Source organism: Hyperoodon ampullatus, assembly GCF_949752795.1.
Source record: "Hyperoodon ampullatus genome assembly, chromosome: 3".
In the NCBI taxonomy this organism is placed as follows: domain Eukaryota; kingdom Metazoa; phylum Chordata; class Mammalia; order Artiodactyla; family Ziphiidae; genus Hyperoodon; species Hyperoodon ampullatus.
In genome coordinates, this window is record NC_136916.1 from 43139451 (window position 1) to 43160301 (window position 20851).

The 20851-nt window shown below is 42.0% G+C and overlaps 1 protein-coding gene across 1 annotated transcript in view; it reads right to left on the reverse strand.

Annotated features, from left to right (window-relative positions):
• The window catches only part of MYO5C (myosin VC), a gene marked incomplete at both ends in the record, with an annotated part of 99201 nt that overhangs the window by 10948 nt on the left and 67402 nt on the right, over positions 1 to 20851 (reverse strand). Inside the window, 6 exons of the mRNA XM_079699076.1 lie at positions 138 to 288; positions 2707 to 2796; positions 5336 to 5490; positions 6761 to 6859; positions 16885 to 16972; positions 18311 to 18479. Coding sequence (XP_079555202.1) covers positions 138 to 288; positions 2707 to 2796; positions 5336 to 5490; positions 6761 to 6859; positions 16885 to 16972; positions 18311 to 18479 — 752 coding nt within the window. The remainder of the gene's footprint in view (positions 1 to 137; positions 289 to 2706; positions 2797 to 5335; positions 5491 to 6760; positions 6860 to 16884; positions 16973 to 18310; positions 18480 to 20851) is intronic.

Genomic DNA, 20851 nt, shown 5'->3' on the forward strand with positions numbered 1-20851 from the left:
AAGTGGATATTTACATCAGTAAATCTTCTTGTTTTAAAATTATGTTCTTTGCAATTACACATGCCGTGCACCAGATTTATTGTTTTAAGGTCTCAATGTCATTATAAATATCTCTTGGTCATCGATTCTTTTCTTACCTATTATTGGTTGAATGTTATTTTCCATTACAATAATGAACTGATGATATATTCGTATAACCACATCACTAAGAATCTGTCTGTATTCTGAAAGGTCAAAATTGTTCAAGCAATTCTTATTCTGATGTAGACTGTTATTCTTCATGAATTCCTGGAAGTGATTTTGAATACAAATATTAGAATAATGTAGACATGTAGAAAATTAAAATACTGTCTCTACTAATGATATTATAATAAGCTTCTACTATAACTCCTATACTTTAAAACTTAATGTCTGATTTATATCGAATGAGTTCTTGACGTTTGTGGTAGCCTTTATTTTCTATAACTAACTATACTTGATGCTTAAATGACATGGGTTTGAACTACATGGGTCTACTTACATGCAGATTTTTTCACTAAATATGTACTATAGTACCACATGATCCACAGTTGATTGAATGTGAGGATGGGTCAACTGTAAACATTACTGTCCTGTTTATTTCCCTGACAAATATGTGCCTCCAGAGCTAGACTACATTGGAAAACAACTCCCATGGAAGCTCATAGAAAAAACTGCAAAGCACCCAAGGAAATAAACTGCTGTAAGAGGTTGGTAGGTGAATAAATGAGATTCATAACTTTATAATTAGAGTATAGACCAATCTGAAATGTTTTAAAATGTGGGTTCTGGGCTGAATATTTGTCCCCCCCTTCAAATTTATATATTGAAGCCCTAACCTCCAGGGTGGCTATATTTGGAGATGGGGTCTTTACGGAAGTTACTAAGGTTAAATGAAGTAATAGGGTGGGGTCCTGATCTGATAGGATTAGTGTTCTTACAGAAGGAGACAGCAGAGAGCTCAATCTCTCTTTCTACCCCATGCACTGAGGAAAGGCCATGTGACTACATAGTGAGAAGGTGGCTGTCTGCAAGCCCAGAAGTGAGCTCTCACCAGTGAACCAACCATGCTTGCACCCTGATCTTGGGCTTCTGTCCTCCAGAACTATGAGAAAATAAATTTCTGTTGTTTAGGCCACCTAGTCTGTGCTAGCAGGCCAAGGAGACTAATACAATATGTTTACCATGTTCAAAGAGATAAAAGAAAAAAAAATTAAGAATAGGACATTATAAAAGGCAGAAGTGAAAAAGAACCATTGAAATTTTAGAAATAAAAATACAGTAATTAAAATCCACTCAGACAGGGACAAGAACATTGTATACATGGCAGAAGGGGGTAAAGAAAGGATTTTTAAAAATGGTGTTGAATAATGCCTCCCATTAAAGCCTCACAGATGCCAGTTTGTCTTAAATGGGCTGGTCTCCCCCCCTCCCCCAATATTCCTTTTGGTTAGAGGTTGGATTTTCTTTACTTATTTCTCCTTTTATTCAATAGTACCAGTAGGGTTATTTTTATATTTTATTTTACTTTCTCTCCATTGGGACAACTGGCTATCCACATGGAAGAAGATATGAGAAAATTACCTCACATGTCAACTTGGGACAAATAATCATACCAATTTTGGATAAAAGCATAATTATGATCTCTAAATTTGAATTATCAGTTTAGAAGAAAGAATAACTTTATGATCTCAGGGTAGGGAAGAATTTCTTGAACAAGACATTAAATCAGGTATCATAAAAGAACAGGACTGATAGGTTTAAGTACATCAGAATTCAAAAATTGTGTCTGACAAAGGACTCCATAAGGAAAAGTAGAAGATAAGCCACAATCTACCCATAATATGTAAAGAACTCCTGCAAATCAATGAGAAAAATAATCACCCTTGAGGAAAATGGAGAACAGATGTGAGTAGGCAATTTAAAAGGCAACCCAACTGACTAGTAAGCACATGAAATGATGCTTGACCTCACTAGTGATCAAGTAATTACAATTTAAGTCAACAAAGTATCATCTTAGAGCCATGAGACTAATAAATAATAAAATGTCTGTCAATACCTACTGTTGGTAAAGGTATGAGACACTGGAACCTTTACATACTACTGGTAGGACTATAAAATGGTATAACCATTTTGCAGAGCAATGAAAACCGTGAAAGCCATTTTTGCTATCTTAGGTCAATGAAATATTGCTCTGTGAGTACTTGGAGGTGAAGAGCTTCTTTATGATGTCAGCCCCTTGAAAGCAGAGTCAGAATGGCAAAGGATTTGCAGATTATGGAGGAACAATCAGAATCTCATAGTGAGAACAGCTATGAAGAAACAGGCATGTTGAACTAACAGCTGTATTTTAGAGTGATAATACTAAAAACTTGAGAATTTTACAACCAGAAGGAAAATGAAAAATCACAGAATCTACCTCATGAATTTTAAGTCAAGAAAACTGAGGCTTAGTACCATGCCCGAGGTCTATACTTCTTTCTAGAAGTTTTTTTGCCTGTGACTTCCATTCAGCTGGTGATGTGAAGCTGGTCTCCTGGGTAAGGGGGGAGTGAGAAAGCCAGCTGGAGCAGAAGCTGCCCCTGGAGCTGGGCATCCCAATTCCTAACTCCTATGGTGAGTTCTGGCTCATGAGGAGGTAGGAGACTGGCAGTCAGCATAGAACACAGAGTGGGCAGGCAATCCTACCTCTTCTCCACTGTACTGCTTCAGGCAATTGAGGAAATGACAAGTATTGGAAAGCCAAAATGACAGCATCTCAAAGTCTTCTAAATGTTCCTTTAAAAAAAAAAAAAAAACAAGAAAAGACAAAGTTGGATTTTGGTGTTGGATTTGGTACCTCTGAGCCAAGAACAGACACATCTTACCTGTTTGGTTAGCTGGTGGCTTTTGACCAAAAAGAATTCCTTTTTTATTCATTAAAGACTTTATTAAATTTATACTATAAAAATAAGCTCTTATATTTATTTAGCACGTTATGGTTTGCAAAGTATTTCTGTACAGGTTATATCACCTGTTATGATGCTTGAAGCAGGCACTGCAGGAATGCCTGAGAAATGTCTCAGTCCTTGCCCTCCAAAGTTCACATTCTGACTGGTAAGACAGACATGACATATATAGGACACAGTTAAATAGGTGGCCGACAGCCTACATGATGGGCATAGACTGTGCTACAAAAGCTCAGAGGATGCAGAGATGATGTGGAATGTGGACAGCTGAGAAAACCTCGGGAGAAAGGTGGGAGGATGGCCTCCTTGAAGGAAAGGGGTGGATAGACAAGAGCTCAGGATTGAGGACTCTGTTGGCAAGAACACCCCTGCTTATAGGGCAGGAAGGAGAGGAATGAGCAAAGGAAGCAGAGGTAATAAAGACCAGAGAGATAAAAGGAAAACTGGGAAAGTCCTGGGATTTGAAAGACAATGTCAGAGCGTTTCAAGGAGATGGTGCTACTGTTCAGTCCATTTAAAGAGAATAAAAACTGGGCTTCCCTGGTGGCGCAGTGGTTGAGAGTCCGCCTGCCGATGCAGGGGACGGGGGTTCGTGTCCCGGTCCAGGAAGATCCCACATGCCGCGGAGCAGCTAGGCCCGTGAGCCACAACTACTGAGCCTGCGCGACCGGAGCCTGTGCTCCGCAGCGGGAGAGGCCACAACAGTGAGAGGCCCGCGTACCACAAAAAAAAAAAAAAAAAAAAAAAATTAAGAAAATACCATTGGATTTAGCAAGAGGAATTACTTGTGATCTTTCTGTGGAGTAATGGGGGTAGAAGCCAGATTGCAAGGGGTGAAAAAAAAAGGCACGGTGGCCAAGGGGGTATGTGGACCAAGTGAGGGTTGCTTTAATGTGCTGTGCACTGGAGAGGGAGGGGTGGGAAGCCACTGAAGAAGCTGAGATGCAAGATGCTGGCAAGGAAGGATTTACACTCCTCATGCCATGTGTCTTTCAGTTTCTAAGTATTTAAGCATTCCAGAGCAGCATGATGCGGCAAATGCTGTGTGCCCACGACCTGGAACGTAATGCAGGTGTACCCTGAGAAAACCCAATTTATGAAAATACGGACGGGGAAAACATGAATTTATGGAGGTCTCTTCTAAGAATACAATGGTAGCTCCTGTGAAGACAGTGACTATAAAGCACCCAGCACCAAATCAATGTTAGTTTTCTACTCCTAACTCCTGATGAATAATGGATTCTTAGTATAAAATTTGGTGGGGGGGGATAGGGGGAAGAATTATCCATACCCTGATGCACTCACTGTTTTTATTCTTCCCTTTTCCTAGAGTATTTAAAATAGGATTTAGTTGCTCATGACTTTTCTAGAACACATATTTTACTAAAAGTGAGATAGGACTTCCCCAACTAAAAAAAATTAAATATATCTCAAAATCAAACATTACTTCCCATTTGGAAGGGGAATGAAGAATAATGGCTCTGTATTTTACTGTCCCTTACATACAGCTTATCTTCATTTCTGGGCTGAGAATAAAAGTACACACTGTGGTTTTATAAGGGAGAATTACATAAATGCCAAGGGAAGAGATGAGTAATTTTTCAGTCCTTACCATTCCTTGGCATTCACACTTGTTATCTGGATAGACACATACTCCTTGCAGCCAGCCCCTCTTTGCAGCCCCGGGGGACAGAAGTGGTGGGCTGGTGGCTACCAGGCTGTAGTCTTGCAGGTAAGGATTTGGGGTCTACTGGCAGATCCCTACCCTTAGGGCTCTTTGACCTAAGTTGTCTTTTCCTAACAGCTTGGATTCTTTTGCTGATTGGGCCTCTGACTGGTTTGAGGAATCATGTGGTTGACCAAAGACTGGAGGTGAAGGATGGGAAAAGTACGGGCATCTGGTCATTCCCACAGGTGTTCCTAAGCACCTTTTTTTTTTTTTTTTGCAAGTTTTATGTGTGTGTATTTTAACACAATAAGGAGAAAAAAAAAACCCAAAAGTACATAATATGCACTTCACAGTGCCTATCAGAGCAGACTTTCAGCTGAAGTCCTTTCCCCATTTGCTTCCTTCATAAGTTCTTTCTCTGGTGTGAACTTTTTGGAGCCAAATGAATGGAAGTTTTGGCTATAGACTTTCCAGCATTCACTGCACTCAGAAGACATTTCTCCAGTGTAAATTCAACAGTGTTTAACAAGACCAGAGTTGTATGTAAAGATGTTCCCTTATTCGCTGTTCTTATAAGGCCTCACATCAATGTGAACTCGCTAGTGTGTACTGGCTCTGGAGTTTTACTACAAAACTTTCCCACATTAGCTGCACTAAAGTAGCCATAATACCAAGGGCCATGTCAAAGGTAGTTCCTTACCTTAACCACCTGCTTGATACCATTAATGGTGCTGTTCATGAGGGACTTGAGCATGTTGGCATCATTTAGAGAGTCTGCGTAGCGTACACACATGAACAGGATGTGAGCTGGCAGCCCGGGAATCATGTTCACCACCACACCGCGGGGCTTCAGGTCTGGAGCAGAGAGAGTCAGTGAGGATTACAGCTGACGATCAGCTCTCCCGATAAGGAACCTATAATGATGGGGCAGGGGGTGTCTGCTTTTCTGTACTTGATGCAGTGCCTGAATGCATAGGGATGTCTTTTCCCTTTGAGGAGTTCAGGCTGGCAGTTTTCTTGGCAAAAATATACATGCAGGTGCCACCTGCTTCTCTTACTTTTCATTTGCAAAGTACCTTCTCTTTTCTAAGGTTGAATAAAGGACAGAATTTCATATCTCCAAGGTAACAGAGGAACCCCAGTTCCATGCACCCTCACTTCAGCCTCTAGGATGAGGATGGAATATGATCTCAGCAATCACATGCATCTGCCTTGACAAGAGAAAACAGGTACACAGCAGTCCTGCAGAGGAGGACCAGCTGGTCTTGAGGAGAAGAGAATGGCTGGAAGGCAGAGTGGGAATGAAGGGACGATAGAAACTTTATAGAACAAGTTAAGGTAAGTAAACACAGACCTCCCCATGTCTGCATTAAGACAGGGGAAAAAAGAGGCCCCACAGCTGTGCACCAGTGAGGGTGGAAAGGAAAGGGTAGGGCTGCTCATGTCCTCTGAGGGGAGTCAATTAGGACAAGAGGAGTAAGGCTACATATGGGCTTTCTGCTTTGAGATGTTACAACCCGCTGATAGGGAGGCAGCTTTTCTCCTTTTCCCTGGAAAACCATGTGGTTTTCATGGTGAAGACAGTCTAGTAAGATTGTTTCGAAGACCACCAACCCTAGAGTGTGCCCACTGGGAGATTCCTGTAACTGAGGTGTGGCTGGAAAGCCTCCACCGTACTGCCTGCAAATAAATTTCTCAGAAGTCAGATGGAACAAAGGAACCACAATTACTTTTCCCATGGCTCCTGTGCTGAGACACAAAGATGAGGAGATGTGTCTTCTACCCTGACCATGTGATGAGACTTGGGAAGAGGTTAGGGCAGTACTTCTCAACTGAAGGCAAGGCACCCCCAGAGGGCATATGGCAACGTCTGGAGGCAGTTCTTATTGTCATGGCTAGGGGCTGCTACTGGCTTCTACAGAATAGAAGCCAACGACACTGCTCAATATTCTACAGTGCAAAGCCCCTCCCCACCTCAAACAAAGAATTATGTGGTCAACAGTGGGGAGGCTGAGAAGAAGCAGTGGAGGAAGAAGAGGAAATACCCCTGCCCAAGACTGTAGCAATGGCTGATGCTCAAGTTCTCAAAGAGAGAGCAAAAATTCAGAGTTCCATGTTTCACTACCAAGAATGAGGTTTTGGATGAGCTTGGCCTCATCTTCTCTCTTGTATTCCAGCATTCCAAGGTACTCCTTGGGTCCTGAGGACAGGTGCACATCATCGGCTGTAGGCAGAGGCAAACGATCAACTAAATACACAAAAACAACTTTCACCAGCATTATCATGAGACTACCCTCTCTCTTTCCATCCCATACTGGCTGGTTTGCCCATGAATTCCTGTGGCTTTCTGATAAATGCAAACTTTATTAAATCCTGAAGAATTTCTTCTGGTAGTGATTCTTATCTGTGAGTATATCAATGAGTATAGCTGCTGGTATATATCCTCATGAGCATCTGGTATATATCGAGCATGGTGGGGATATGAAAACAATCCAAGATGATGCTCTTGCCTTCAGGACGCTGATGTTACGGTTAAAAAAATGAGATTCACAAAACATGTGGTGTGCAAAACACCAAACTGCATGATCCCAAGGTGGCTGGCCTAGCTTCCTATGTGCCATCACAAGGTGCCACAAACTCAGTAGCATAAAGCACAATTTTAAAAAAATATATAGTTTAGGGCTTCCCTGGTGGCGCAGTGGTTGAGAGTCCGCCTGCCGATGCAGGGAACATGGGTTCGTGCCCCGGTCCAGGAGGATCCCATGTGCCACGGAGTGGCTGGGCCCGTGAGCCATGGTCGCTGAGCCTGCGCGTCCAGAGCCTGTGCTCCGCGGCGGGAGAGGCCACAACAGTGAGAGGCCCGTGTACCGCAAAAAAAAAAAAAAATATATATATATATATATATATATATATATATATATAATTTTAGAAGTTTCACATTTCTGGAGGTCATAAGACTGAAATAGATCTTACACTGCTAAAATCAAAGTGTCAGCAGAGCTGTGTTTCTTCTGGAGGCTCTAGGGGAGAACTCATTTCTTGCCTTTTCCAGCTTCTAGAGGCTGCCCACGTGATTTGGCTTGTGGCCACATCACTCTAACCTCTGCTTCTATCACCACATCTTTCTCTCTCTGCTTACGTTGTCATATCACCTTCTCTCACCCTGTCACTCCTACCTCTCTTTTAAGGTCTTTTGTGATTATTGTACCTGGATAATCCACCTGGATAATCCAGGCGACTCTCCCCATCTCATGATCCTTCACATAATCACATCTGCAAAATCCCTTCTACCATATAAGATAACATATTTACAGGTTCTGGGGATTGGGACATGGACATCTTTGGGTGGGCCACAGTCTGCCCTCTGGTCTCTAAAGATTCATGTCCATTCTGAGAGGCGGAGATGTACACAGAAGCACAGGTTAGAGAGTCAGAAAGATTTTAAAGATGTCATGCTACTGAATTCAAAGATGGTGGAAGAAGCCCATAAGTCAGTACAAGTGGGTGGCTTCTAGAAGAAGGAAAAGGCAAGAGAACAGAATCTCCCCCTAAAGCCTACAGAAGCCCTGCTGACATGTTGACTTTAACCCAATGAAGACCATTTTGAACTTCTGACCTCTAGAACTGTAAGACTCGTGTTTTATTAAGCCACTAATTTTATGGTGATTTGTTAGGCAGCCATAGGAAATAAATACAGGGGACATAAGACTTTACACATAAGTATGTTGGAACTGTTAAAAAATTCTTCTTGAAGGAGGCAGCACTCCAGCTGGGCCAAGAAAAGTGAGTAGGCTCTGATGGATGAAAAAGAAGATAATCCAGGTAAAGAGTTAACAGAACTCTCTTCTACTGCATGAGAGTCTGTCCTGTTGATTTACTAGCTCTGTTCCCTTGGAGACGGATAAAGGTAGAATGTTAACTGTTTTACTAAGCAACCTGCTTATGCTAAGAATAAACTCTGATTGCTGAACTGCATCTGGACTGGGAAGAACAATAAATGAAGCAGAAATACATGATAAGAACATCATACTTTGGGTATTCTTAAGTGTGGTCACTTGTATCTGACCATATTCCTTGGGAGCTAGTGCCACCTATGGAGTGTCCAAAAGGTACTGGCTTCCAGGCCACAGCCATGTGAATGAGCTTGGAGACAGGCACTCCAGCCCCAGCTAAGCCTTCAGATGACTGCATCCCTGCTGATGACTTCACTGCAACTCAGAGCCAGGACCACCCAGCTAAGCCACTTATGGATTCTTGACGTTCAGAAACTGTGGTTTTTGGTTTTTTTTTACATCTTTATTGGAGTATAATTGCTTTACAATGGTGTGTTAGTTTCTGCTGTATAACAAAATGAATCAGCTATACATATACATATGTTCCCATATATCTTCCCTCTTGCGTCTCCCTCCCTCCCACCCTCCCTATCCCACCCCTCTAGGTGATCACAAAGCACCGAGCTGACTTCCCTGTGCTATGCGGCTGCTTCCCACTAGCTAGCTATTTTACATTTGGTAGTGTATATATGTCCATGGCACTCTCTCACTTTGTCACAGCTTACCCTTCCCCCTCCCCATATCCTCAAGTCCATTCTCTATTAGGTCTGTGTCTTTATTCCTGTCTTACCCCTAGGTTCTTCATGACCTTTTTTTCCCCTTAGATTCCATATATATGTGTTAGCATACGGTAGTTGTCTTTCTCTTTCTGACTTACTTCACTCTGTATGACAGACTCTAGGTCCATCCACCTCACTACAAATAACTCAACTTCGTTTCTTTTTATGGCTTAGTAATATTCCATTGTATATATGTGCCAAATCTTCTTTATCCATTCATCCGATGATGGACACTTAGGTTGAGAAACTGTGATTTTTTTTTAACATCTTTATTGGAGTATAATTGCTTTACAATGGTGTTTTAGTTTCTGCTGTATAACAAAGTGAATCAGCTATACATATATCCCCATATCTCCTCCCTCTTGCGTCTCCCTCCCACCCTCCCCCTATCCCACCCCTCCAGGTGGTCACAAAGCACCCAGCTGATCTCCCTGTGTTATGCGGCTACTTCCCACTAGCTATCTATTTTACATTTGGTAGTATATATAAGTCCATGCCACTCTCTCACTTCGTCCCAGCTTCCCCTTCCCCATGTCCTGAAGTCCATTCTCTACATCTGCGTCTTTATTCCTGCTAAATTTTGGGATAGTTTGTTATATGACAATAGATACATGATACAGGAAGGAAAGCTGATATATTCCACTTTAGACACACTGGGTTGGAGGTGATAATAGAAAGGTGAAGGAGTAGTCTTAGAGGCAAAAAGGGACTGGGACTCAGGAAAAGTGAGGAATGGCAGGTGGATTTTGGAAGTCCTTATGTAGCGATGGCAGTTCCTTCATTCATTCCAACAACGGGGACACCACTGGGCAATGGGAAGGACAGACATGGTCTCTGCCCTCATGAGGGCAGACTGACCTTTATCATTAATTATTGAAGCGGAAAGATCCTCATTTTGGTTTTGGACATATTAAATGTGAGGTGAGAGCTGAATAAATAATAGTAAAGGAGCTCTTCAAAGAAAGGAATATAGTAAAGAGAACAGAGAATTGAAGATACAGCCTTAGTGATAAAGGTTGGGAGGAAGAAGCAATACTGAACAAAAGAGTAAAGGGAGTTAGAAGAGAGAAGTCAGAAAAGTTCAGTGACACAGAAGTGGGTGAAGGGAGAGAGACCTTCAAGATGGCAGAGAAGTAAGACATGGAGATCACCTGCCTCCCCACAAATACACCAGAAATACATCTACATGTGGAACAACTCCTACAGAACACCTACTGAACACTGGCAGAAGACCTCACACTTCCCAAAAGATATATATATAAATTTTTTCCTTTTTCTCTTTTTGTGAGTGTGTATGTGTATGATTCTTTGTGTGATTTTGTCTGTATAGCTTTGCTTTTACCATTTGTCCTAGTGTTCTGTTTTTTTTTTGTATAGTTTTTAGTGCTTGTTATCATTGTTGGATTTGTTTTTTTGTTTGTTTGTCTGTTTGTTTTTTTGTGGTATGTGGGCCTCTCACTGTTGTGGCCTCTCCCGTTGGAGAGAACAGGCTCCAGACGTGCAGGCTCAGCGGCCATGGCTCATGGGCCTAGCCGCTCCGCGGCATGTGGAATCCTCCCAGATCGGGGCACGAACCCGTGTCCCCTGCATCGGCAGGCGGACTCTCAAACACTGCGCCACCAGGGAAGCCCTGTTTTTCAGGTTTTTTGGTGGTATGTGGGCCTATCACTGCTGTGGCCTCTCCTATTGCGGAGCACAGGCTCCAGATGTGCAGGCTCGGTGGCCATGGCTCACGGGCCCAGCCGCTCTGCGGCATGTGGGATCTTCCCAGACCGGGGCATGAACCCGTGTCCCCTGCATCGGCAGGTGGACTCTCAACCACTGCGCCACCAGGGAAGCCCTGGATTTGTTTTTTGGTTTGGTTGCACTCTTCTTTCTTTCTTATTACTATTTAATTTTAAATTTTTAAAAATAATTTATTTTTATTTTTTATTTTAATAACTTTATTTTTTTCTTTCTTTCTTTTTTTCTCCCTTTTCTTCTGAGCTGTGTGGCTGACAGCATCTTGGTGCTCCAGCCAGGTGTAAGGCCTGTGCCTCTGGGGTGGGAGAGCCGAGTTTAGGACACTGGTCCACCAGAGACTTCCCGTCTCCATGTAATATCAAATGGCGAAAGATCTCCGAGAGATCTCCATCTCAACGCTAAAACCCAGCTCCACTCAACAACCAGCAAGCTACAGTGCTGGACACCCTATGCCAAACAACTAGCAAGACCGGAACACAAACCCACCCATTAGCAGAGAGGCTGCCTAAAATCATAATAAGGTCTCAGGTACCCTAAACACACCACTGGACGCAGTCTTGCCCACCAGAAAGACAATATCCAGCCTCATCCACCATAACACAGGCACCAATCCCCTCCACCAGGAAGCCTATACAACCCACTGAACCAACCTTACCCACTGGGGGCAGACATCGAAAAGAATGGGAACTATGAACCTGCAGCCTACGAAAAGGAGACCCCCAAACACAGTAAGTAAGTTAAGCAAAATGAGAAGACAGAGAAACACACAGCAGATGAAGGAGTAAGGTAAAAACCCACCAGACCAAACAAATGAAGAGGAAACAGGCAGTCTACCTGAAAAAGAATTCAGAGTAATGATAGTAAAGATGATCCAAAATCTTGGAAATAGAATGGAGAAAATACAAGAAATGTTTAACAAGGACCTAGAAGAACTAAAGCAAACAAACAATGATGAACAACACAATAAATGAAATTTAAAATTCTCTAGAAGGAATAACTGAGGCAGAAAGGATAAGTGACCTAGAAGATGAAATAGTGGAAATAACTACTGCAGAGCAGAATAAAGAAAAAAGAATGAAAAGAATTGAGGACAGGGCTTCCCTGGTGGCACAGTGGCTGAGAGTCCGCCTGCCGATGCAGGGGACGTGGGTTCGTGCCCTGGTCCGGGAGGATCCCACGTGCCGCGGAGCGGCTAGGCCCGTGAGCCGTGGCCGCTGGGCCTGCAGTCCGGAGCCTGTGCTCCGCTAAGGGAGAGGCCACAACAGTGAGAGGCCTGCATACCAAAAAAAAAAAAAAGAATTGAGGACAGTCTCAGAGACCTCCAGGACAACATCAAACACACCACCATTTGAATTATAGGGGTCCCAGAAGAAGAAAAGAAAAAGAAAGGGACTGAGAAAATATTTGAAGAGATTATAGTTGAAAACTTCCCTAATATGGGAAAGGAAGTAGTCAATCAAGTCCAGGAAGCACAGAGAATCCCATGCAGGACACATCCAAGGAGAAACATGCAAAGACACATATTAATCAAACTATCAAAAATTAACATCAAAGAAAAATATATTAAAAGCAGCAAGGGAAAAACAACAAATAACATACAAGGGAATCCCCATAAGGTTAACAGCTGATCTTTCAGCAGAAACTCTGCAAGCCAGAGGGAGTGGCAGGACATAGTTAGTGATGAAAGGGAAAAACCTACAACCAAGATTACTCTACCCAGCAAGGATCTCATTCAGATTCGACAGAGAAATTAAAACCTTTACAGACAAGCAAAAGCTAAGACACTTCATCACCACCAAACCAGCTTTACAACAAATGCTAAAGGAACTTCTCTAGGCAGGAAACACAAGAGAAGGAAAGGACCTAAAATAACAAACCCAAAACAATTAAGAAAATGGTAATATGAATATACATATCAATAACTACCTTAAATGTAAATGGATTAAATGCACCAACCAAAAGACATAGACTGGCTGAATGGATACAAAAACAAGACCCGTATATATGCTGTCTACAAGAGACTCACTTCAGACCTAGGGACACATACAGACTGAAAGTGAGGGGATGGAAAAAGATATTCCACGCAAATGGAAATCAAAAGAAAGCTGGAGTAGCAATTCTCACATCAGGCAAAATAGACTTTAAACCAAAGACTATTACAAGAGACAAAGAAGGACACTACATAATGATCAAGGGATCAATCCAAGAAGAAGACATAACAATTGTAAACATTTATGCACCCAAATTAGGAGCACCTCAATACATAAGGCAACTGCTAACAGCCATAAAAGGGGAAATTGACAGTAACACAATCATAGAAGGGAACTTTAACACCCCGCTTTCACCAATGGACAGATCATCCAAATCAATAGAATTGATTCAAATCAATAGAATTAGAAATGAAAGCAGAAGTAACAACTGACACTGCAAAAATACAAAGGATCATGAGAGATTACTACAAGAAACTCTATACCAATAAAATGGACAACCTGGAATAAATGGACAAATTCTTAGAAAAGCACAACCTCTGAGACTGAACCAGGAAGAAATAGAAGATATAAACAGACCAGTCACAAGCACTGAAGTTGAGACTGTGATTAAAAATCTTCCAACAAACAAAAGCCCAGGACCAGATGGCTTCACAGGCGAATTCTATCAAATATTTAAAGAAGAGCTAACACCTGTCCTTCTCAAACTCTTCCAAAATATACCAGAGGGAGGAACACTCCCAAACTCATTCTATGAGGCCACCATCACCCTGATACCAAAACCAGACAAAGATGTCACAAAGAAAGAAAACTACAGGCCAATATCACTGATGAACATAGATGCAAAAATTCTCAGCAAAATACTAGCAAACAGAATCCAACAGCACATTAAAAGGATCATACACGATGATCAAGTGGGGTTTATCCCAGGAATGCAAGGATTCTTCAAAATACGCAAATCAATCAATGCGATAAACCATATTAACAAATTGAAGCACAAAAACTATACGATCATCTCAATAGATGCAGAAAAAACTTTCAACAAAATTCAACACTCATTTATGATAAAAACCCTCCAGAAAGTAGGCATACAGGGAACTTACCTCAACATAATAAATGCCATATATGACAAACCCACAGCCAACATCATTTTCAATGGTGAAAAACTGAAACCATTTCCTCTAAGATCAGGAACAAGACAAGATTGTCCACTCTCACCACTATTATTCAACATAGTTTTGTAAGTTTTAGCCACAGCAATCAGAGAAGAAAAAGAAATAAAAGGAATCCAAATGAGAAAAGAAAAAGTAAAACTGTCACTGTTTGCAGATGACATGATACTATACATAGAGAATCCTAAAGATGCTACCAGAAAACTACTAGAGCTAATCAATGAATTTGGTAAAGTAGCAGGATACAAAATTAATGCACAGAAATCTCTGGTATTCCTATACACTAATGATGAAAAATCTGAAGGAGAAATTTAGGAAACACTCCAATTAACCATTGCAACAAAAAGAATAAAATACCTAGGAATAAACCTACCTAAGGAGACAAAAGACCTGTATGCAGAAAATTATAAGACACTGATGAAAGAAATTAAAGATGATACAAACAGATGGACAGATATACCATGTTCTTGGATTGGAAGAATCAACACTGTGAAAATGACTCTACTACCCAAAGCAATCTACAGATTCAATGCAATCCCTATCAAACTACCACTGGCATTTTTTACAGAACTAGAACAAAAAATTTTGCAATTTGTATGGAGACACAAAAGACCCCAAATAGCCAAAGCAATCTTGAGAAAGAAAAATGGAGCTGGAGGAATCAGGCTCCCTGACTTCAGACTATACTACTTAAAGCTACAGTAATCAAGACAGTATGGTACTGGCACAAAAACAGGAATATACATCAATGGAACAGGATAGAAAGCCCAGAGATAAGCCCATGCACATACTGTCACCTTATTTTTGATAAAGGAGGCAAGAATATACAATGGAGAAAAGACAGCCTTTTCAATAAGTGGTGCTGGGAAAACTGGACAGCTACATGTAAAAGAATAAAATTAGGACAGTCCCTAACACCATACACAAAAATAAACTCAAAATGGATTAAAGACCTAAATGTAAGGCCAGGCACTATAAAACTCTCAGAGGAAAACATAGGCAGAACACTCTATGATATAAATCACAGCATGATCCTTTTTGACCCACCTCCTAGAGAAAAGGAAATAAAAACAAAAATAAACAAATGGGACCTAATGAAACTTAAAAGCTTTTGCACAGCAAAGGAAACCATAAACAAGACCAAAAGAATGGGAGAAAATATTTGCAAATGAAGCAACTGACAAAGGATTAATCTCCAAGATTTACAAGCAGTTCACACAGCTCAATAACAAAAAAACAAACAACCCAATCCAAAAATGGGCAGAAGACCTAAACAGACATTTCCCCCAAGAAGATACACAGATTGCCAACAAACACATGAAAGAATGCTCAACATCATTAATCATTGGAGAAATGCAAATCAAAACTACAATGAGATATCATCTCACATCAGTCAGAATGGCCATCATCAGAAAGTCTAGAAACAATAAATGCTGGAGAGGGTGTGGAGAAAAGGGAACACTCTTGCACTGTTGGTGGGAATGTAAATTGATACAGCCACTATGGAGAACAGTAGGGAGGTTCCTTAAAAAACTACAAACAGAACTACCATGCGACACAGCAATCCCACTACTGGGCATATACCCTGAGAAAACCATAATTCAAAAAGAGTCATGTACCAAAATGTTCATTGCAGCTCTATTTACAATAGCCAGGACATGGAGGCAACCTAGGTGTCCATCACCGGATGAATGGATAGAGAAGATGTGGCACATGTATACAATGCAATATTACTCAGCCATAAAAAGAAACGAAATTGAGATATTTGTAGTGTAGTCGATGGACCTAGAGACTGTCATACAGAGTGAAGTAAGTCAGAAAGAGAAAAACAAATACCATATGCTAACACATATATATGGAATCTAAGAAAAAAAAAAGGTCATTAAGAACCTAGGGGTAAGATGGGAATAAAGACACAGACCTAATAGAGAATGGACTTGAGGATATGGGGAGGGGGAAGGGTAAGCTGTGACAAAGTGAGAGAGTGCCATGGACATATATACACTACCAAACGTAAAATAGCTAGCTAGTGGGAAGCAGCTGCATAGCACAGGGAGATCAGCTTGGTGGTTTGTGACCACCTAGAGGGGTGGGATAGGGAAGGTGGGAGGGAGGGAGACACAAGAGGGAAGATATATGGGAACATATGTATATGTATAACTGATTTATTTTGTTATAAAGCAGAAACTAACACACCATTGTAAAGCAATTATACTCCAATAAAGATGTAAAAAAAAAAAAGAAGCGGGTGAAGGAAAGAAAGGCAGAGGGTCCTTTTCCCAGGATCTCATGAGGACACTCAGTGTACAGTTCAGTCCATGTTTAGGGCTGCTGTCCAGCTTCTTAGTTGTCTATTTCTTTTTTCTAATACAAACTGGGATATTGATTCCATGTCACTGAGAGAGGAAATAAATTTTAAAGCCATTAAAGTTGAAACTTTTTCAGTTTCATTTTTACAAGGAGAGAGCTAACAGAGAAAGAGGTTAAAAGTAGTCATTCCAGGGTGTCCCTTACAATTGCATGAGCATATCTGGTATCATCTGAGAGGTGGTGAGCTATCTTCCTGCCTTGAAGGATCCTTCCATTAGCCCATCACTGAGCCCCAAATCCACCAGTTGAGACCCATTCCTTTGGTTTTCAAATTCTTTGGACCACATCAGGAAATAACATGTCAACACATGTGGACCTTAGCTGAAAGTTCAAAAAATAGGAAAGTGAATGTTATTTTTCCTACCTTTTTCAATTGTCTTGGTTAGAGTCTTCACTTGATCTTGTAACTTTTTAATCACTTTGTCCTTCAAGCCTAACACTTCTTCAAGATCCTACAGAAATCAAAAGAAACAAGGACATGAGCTCAGAAGCATCTTAACCTATTTATTTTTATTTTATTTATATATATATATAGATATATAGATATATAGATATATATTGTGGCTGTGCTGGGTCTTCGTTTCTGTGCGAGGGCTTTCTCTAGTTGCGGCAAGCCGGGGCCACTCTTCATTGTGGTGTGTGGGCCTCTCACTATCATGGCCTCTCTTGTTGTGGAGCACAGGCTCCAGATGCGCAGGCTCAGTAGTTGTGGCTCATGGGTCTAGTTCCTCTGCAGCATGTGGGAACTTCCTGGACCGGGGCACGAACCTGTGTCCCCTGCATCAGCAGGCGGACTCTCAACCACTGCGCCACCAGGGAAGCCCCTACCTTATCATGTTTTTCTTGTGAGATAGGAAATGAGGGACCCTGACGACAGGGAGCAGGGCCCGTGGACATGTGTAGGCTGACCAACGCCTGGGTGAGCCCTCCCCTGGTCATGGTCTTGGAGGTTGCCAGGCCAGGAAGCGGCCTGTGAGCATCCACCTCCCAGGAAAGCACCCAATCTGCTACTTTGGTGCTTCTCATTCTTGTGGGTTTCACACACCAATAAAATTTCAAAAGAACTGCCGGAAGCTGACAGAGTTGCCAAATATCATTTTGACAAGGGCATTGACAATCTGATGAAGATTTTCACAAGTTAAAAAGTTAGTCATCGGGGCTTCCCTGGTGGCGCAGTGGTTGGGAGTTCGCCTGCCGATGCGGGGGACGCGGGTTTGTGCCCCGGTCCGGGAGGATCCCACATGCCGCAGACCGGCTGAGCCTGCGCCATGGCTGCTGGGCCTGCGTGTCCGGAGCCTGTGCTCTGCGGCGCGGGGGGCCGCAGCGGTGGGAGGCCCGCGTACCGCAAAAAAAAAAAAAAAAAAAAAAAAAGTTAGTCATCTACTATCATGACCATTGCATAGAAGAACATTTTGACTCTGAAAACTGCAGGAAGGGCACACCCCCCAGAAGCAAGCAGAGGCCTTTGTTGGGGTAAGCTCTGCTCAGAGGTCACACATCAGCCTACCACCCTCAAGGTGCTCTGGGCCAGGGCGTCAACATCTCAGATGGGTGCCCTCGATAGGACAGTGCTCAGGTCCTCACCACCCGTCCTCTCTCAGCCCTCATCAATCCCCAGGCTCCCCTGAGGCAGCTGTAACCTCAGAGACCACCTGTCTTTTGAGATAAGGAAACAGACTGCTCTGGTGGGAGGCAGATGCTGCTCATTGGATGCTTTAGGTGGCCTGACCCCCTTCAGTGATGCCTGCATATGCAGGCATCACTTATCAACAAGTGACAAAACTCCTCACCGTGTGCTCCACAGTGAGGCAAGATGCTTCCTGCCGGAAACTACTCTTGACTTCACTTTCAGTTTCAAATTGTTTCCTCAAGTGCTTGCTGGCCTCCTGCATTTCATGAATCTTATCCATCAGCTGCTCTTTCTCTTTGGTATGCATTTCATTTGGGGCTTCTATGGTTCTGAGAAAAGGATTAGGAAATTTTGGTATCAGTTTGACCGTCATGGAAATGTCTCTCATTGTCATAGCAAGCAGTGATATTTCCAAAGATGGCAAAATACTTTGGCCACTTTATGTGTAAAGCAGGTGGTACCTGAATAGGGGAGTGCTCAAAGTGGGAGGAAGAGATCAGGGCTCGTGGGGTATAAAAGTCCACGTCTGGGGGCTTCCCTGGTGGCGCAGTGGTTGAGAGTCCGCCTGCCGATGCAGGGGACGCGGGTTCGTGCCCCGGTCCGGGAGGATCCCACGTGCCGCGGAGCGGCTGGGCCCGTGAGCCATGGCTGCTGGGCCTGCGCGTCCGGAGTCTGTGCTCCGCAACGGGAGAGGCCACAACAGTGAGAGGCCCACGTACCACCAAAAAAAAAAAAAAAAAAAAAAAAAAAAAAAAAAAAAAAGTCCACGTCTGCTCCAGTCTCCTTAACCTGATAAGAAGTTCTTGTCCCCACCTGCCTACACCCTTTGACTGCTCCCACAGGACATCCATACCCACTTACACTCTTATGACCAAAAGCTCGCTAATTATCTCCTTTGTGAAAAGAATGGGAACAGGTACTCCAAAACCCAGCGATCAGAGAAGAAAAACCCATCCAAAGAGTTCCAAAATGGTGCTCACCACTTTCCTACTGTTTTGGGCCCTCATTTCGCCCCAATCCTACCAAAGAAGTCACATGATGAAAAATGCTCCCTGGGACACAGAGTGTCCATTTACTGTTCTTAAAATCAAGTATCTCAAGGATTTTTAAATTCGAATGGAACACTGATGACAAATTTGACATCTATTCCTCTGATGATTTAACTAATAATATGGGAGTCAATTTTAATCTGATGAGGATGACTTAGAAATGACTGTGAATAAAATTCACAGTGAAGAAGTCAGAGTAACTGACTTTTCTGAAGATTATAAAGTTTTACAAAATATTTTGACCATACAAAACTGCAATCTAATCTAAGTTATAAAAACTATTATTTGATATAAGCAATGTTTTGTGGTATGGAAAAACACTAGGATGTAAAATGGTACCTTACTAATGAGTGTGAAACTCTAAAACTGTAATTCCAACTTGAGTTACGTATAAATAAGTAAATCTATATTTTATTACAAAAGCATTGAATTAAAATAGCTTCAAAAACACTTTTAGAAAAGGGAACCCTCTTGCACTGTTGGTGTGAATGTAAATTGATACAGCCACTATGGAGAACAGTAATGGAGGTTCCTTAAAAAACAAAAAATAGAACAACCATATGACCCAGCAATCCCACTAATGGGCATATACCCTGAGAAAACCATAATTCAAAAAGAGTCATGTACCACAATGTTTATTGCAGCACTATTTACAATAGCCAGGACATGGAAGCAACCTAAGGGCATTGACAATCTGATGGACACCTAAGTGTCCATCGACAGATGAATGGATAAAAAAGATGTGGCACATATATACAATGGAATATTACTCAGCCATAAAAGAAACAAAATTGAGTTATTTGTAGTGAGGTGGATGGACCTAGAGTCTGTCATACAGAGTGAAGTCAGTCAGAAAGAGAAAAACAAATACTGTATGCTAACACATATATATGGAATCTAAAAAAAAAAAGGTTCTGATGAACCTAGGGGCAGGACAGGAATAAAGACACAGATGTAGAGAATGGACTTGAGGACATGAGGAGGGGGAAGGGTAAGCTGGGACGAAGTGAGAGAGTGGCATGGACATATATACACTACCAAATAGATAAATAAAATAGATAGCTAGTGGGAAGCAGCTGCATAGCACAGGGAGATTAGCTCAGTGCCTTGCGACCACCTAGAGGGGTGGGATCAGGAGGGTGGGAGGCAGATGCAAGAGGGAGGGGATATGGGGATATACATACGCACATAGCTGATTCACTTTGTTATACAGCAGAAACTAACACACCACTGTAAAGCAATTATACTCCAATAAAGATGTTAAAAAAAAAAAACCCAAAAAACAAAAAAACCCACCATTTTTTAAAAAGTATCTCAACAAGCTGGTGGCACAACATTTTCCTCACAAGGCTCTACCAGGCCCTCTGTTGGTCAGGATGTAATCTGGGGGGTTTATCGATGAAGATTCTCTATCAACATGGATTTTAAGCCTTACCCTAAGTGGTCTGCTGAGAGAGAAACTGTTCTCTTTCACATGATCTTATGTTATCAATTTTTTCTGAAGAGATAATTCATGCGTATGGCATGATGTTCTAAGGGTATAAAAGTCTACACAGTGAAAAGTAAGTCTCCTCCCTCCTCTATGCACCAGCCACCCAGTTACCCTCCCTGCAGGCAACCAATGTTTTGTTTCATTTCTCATACACTCTCCC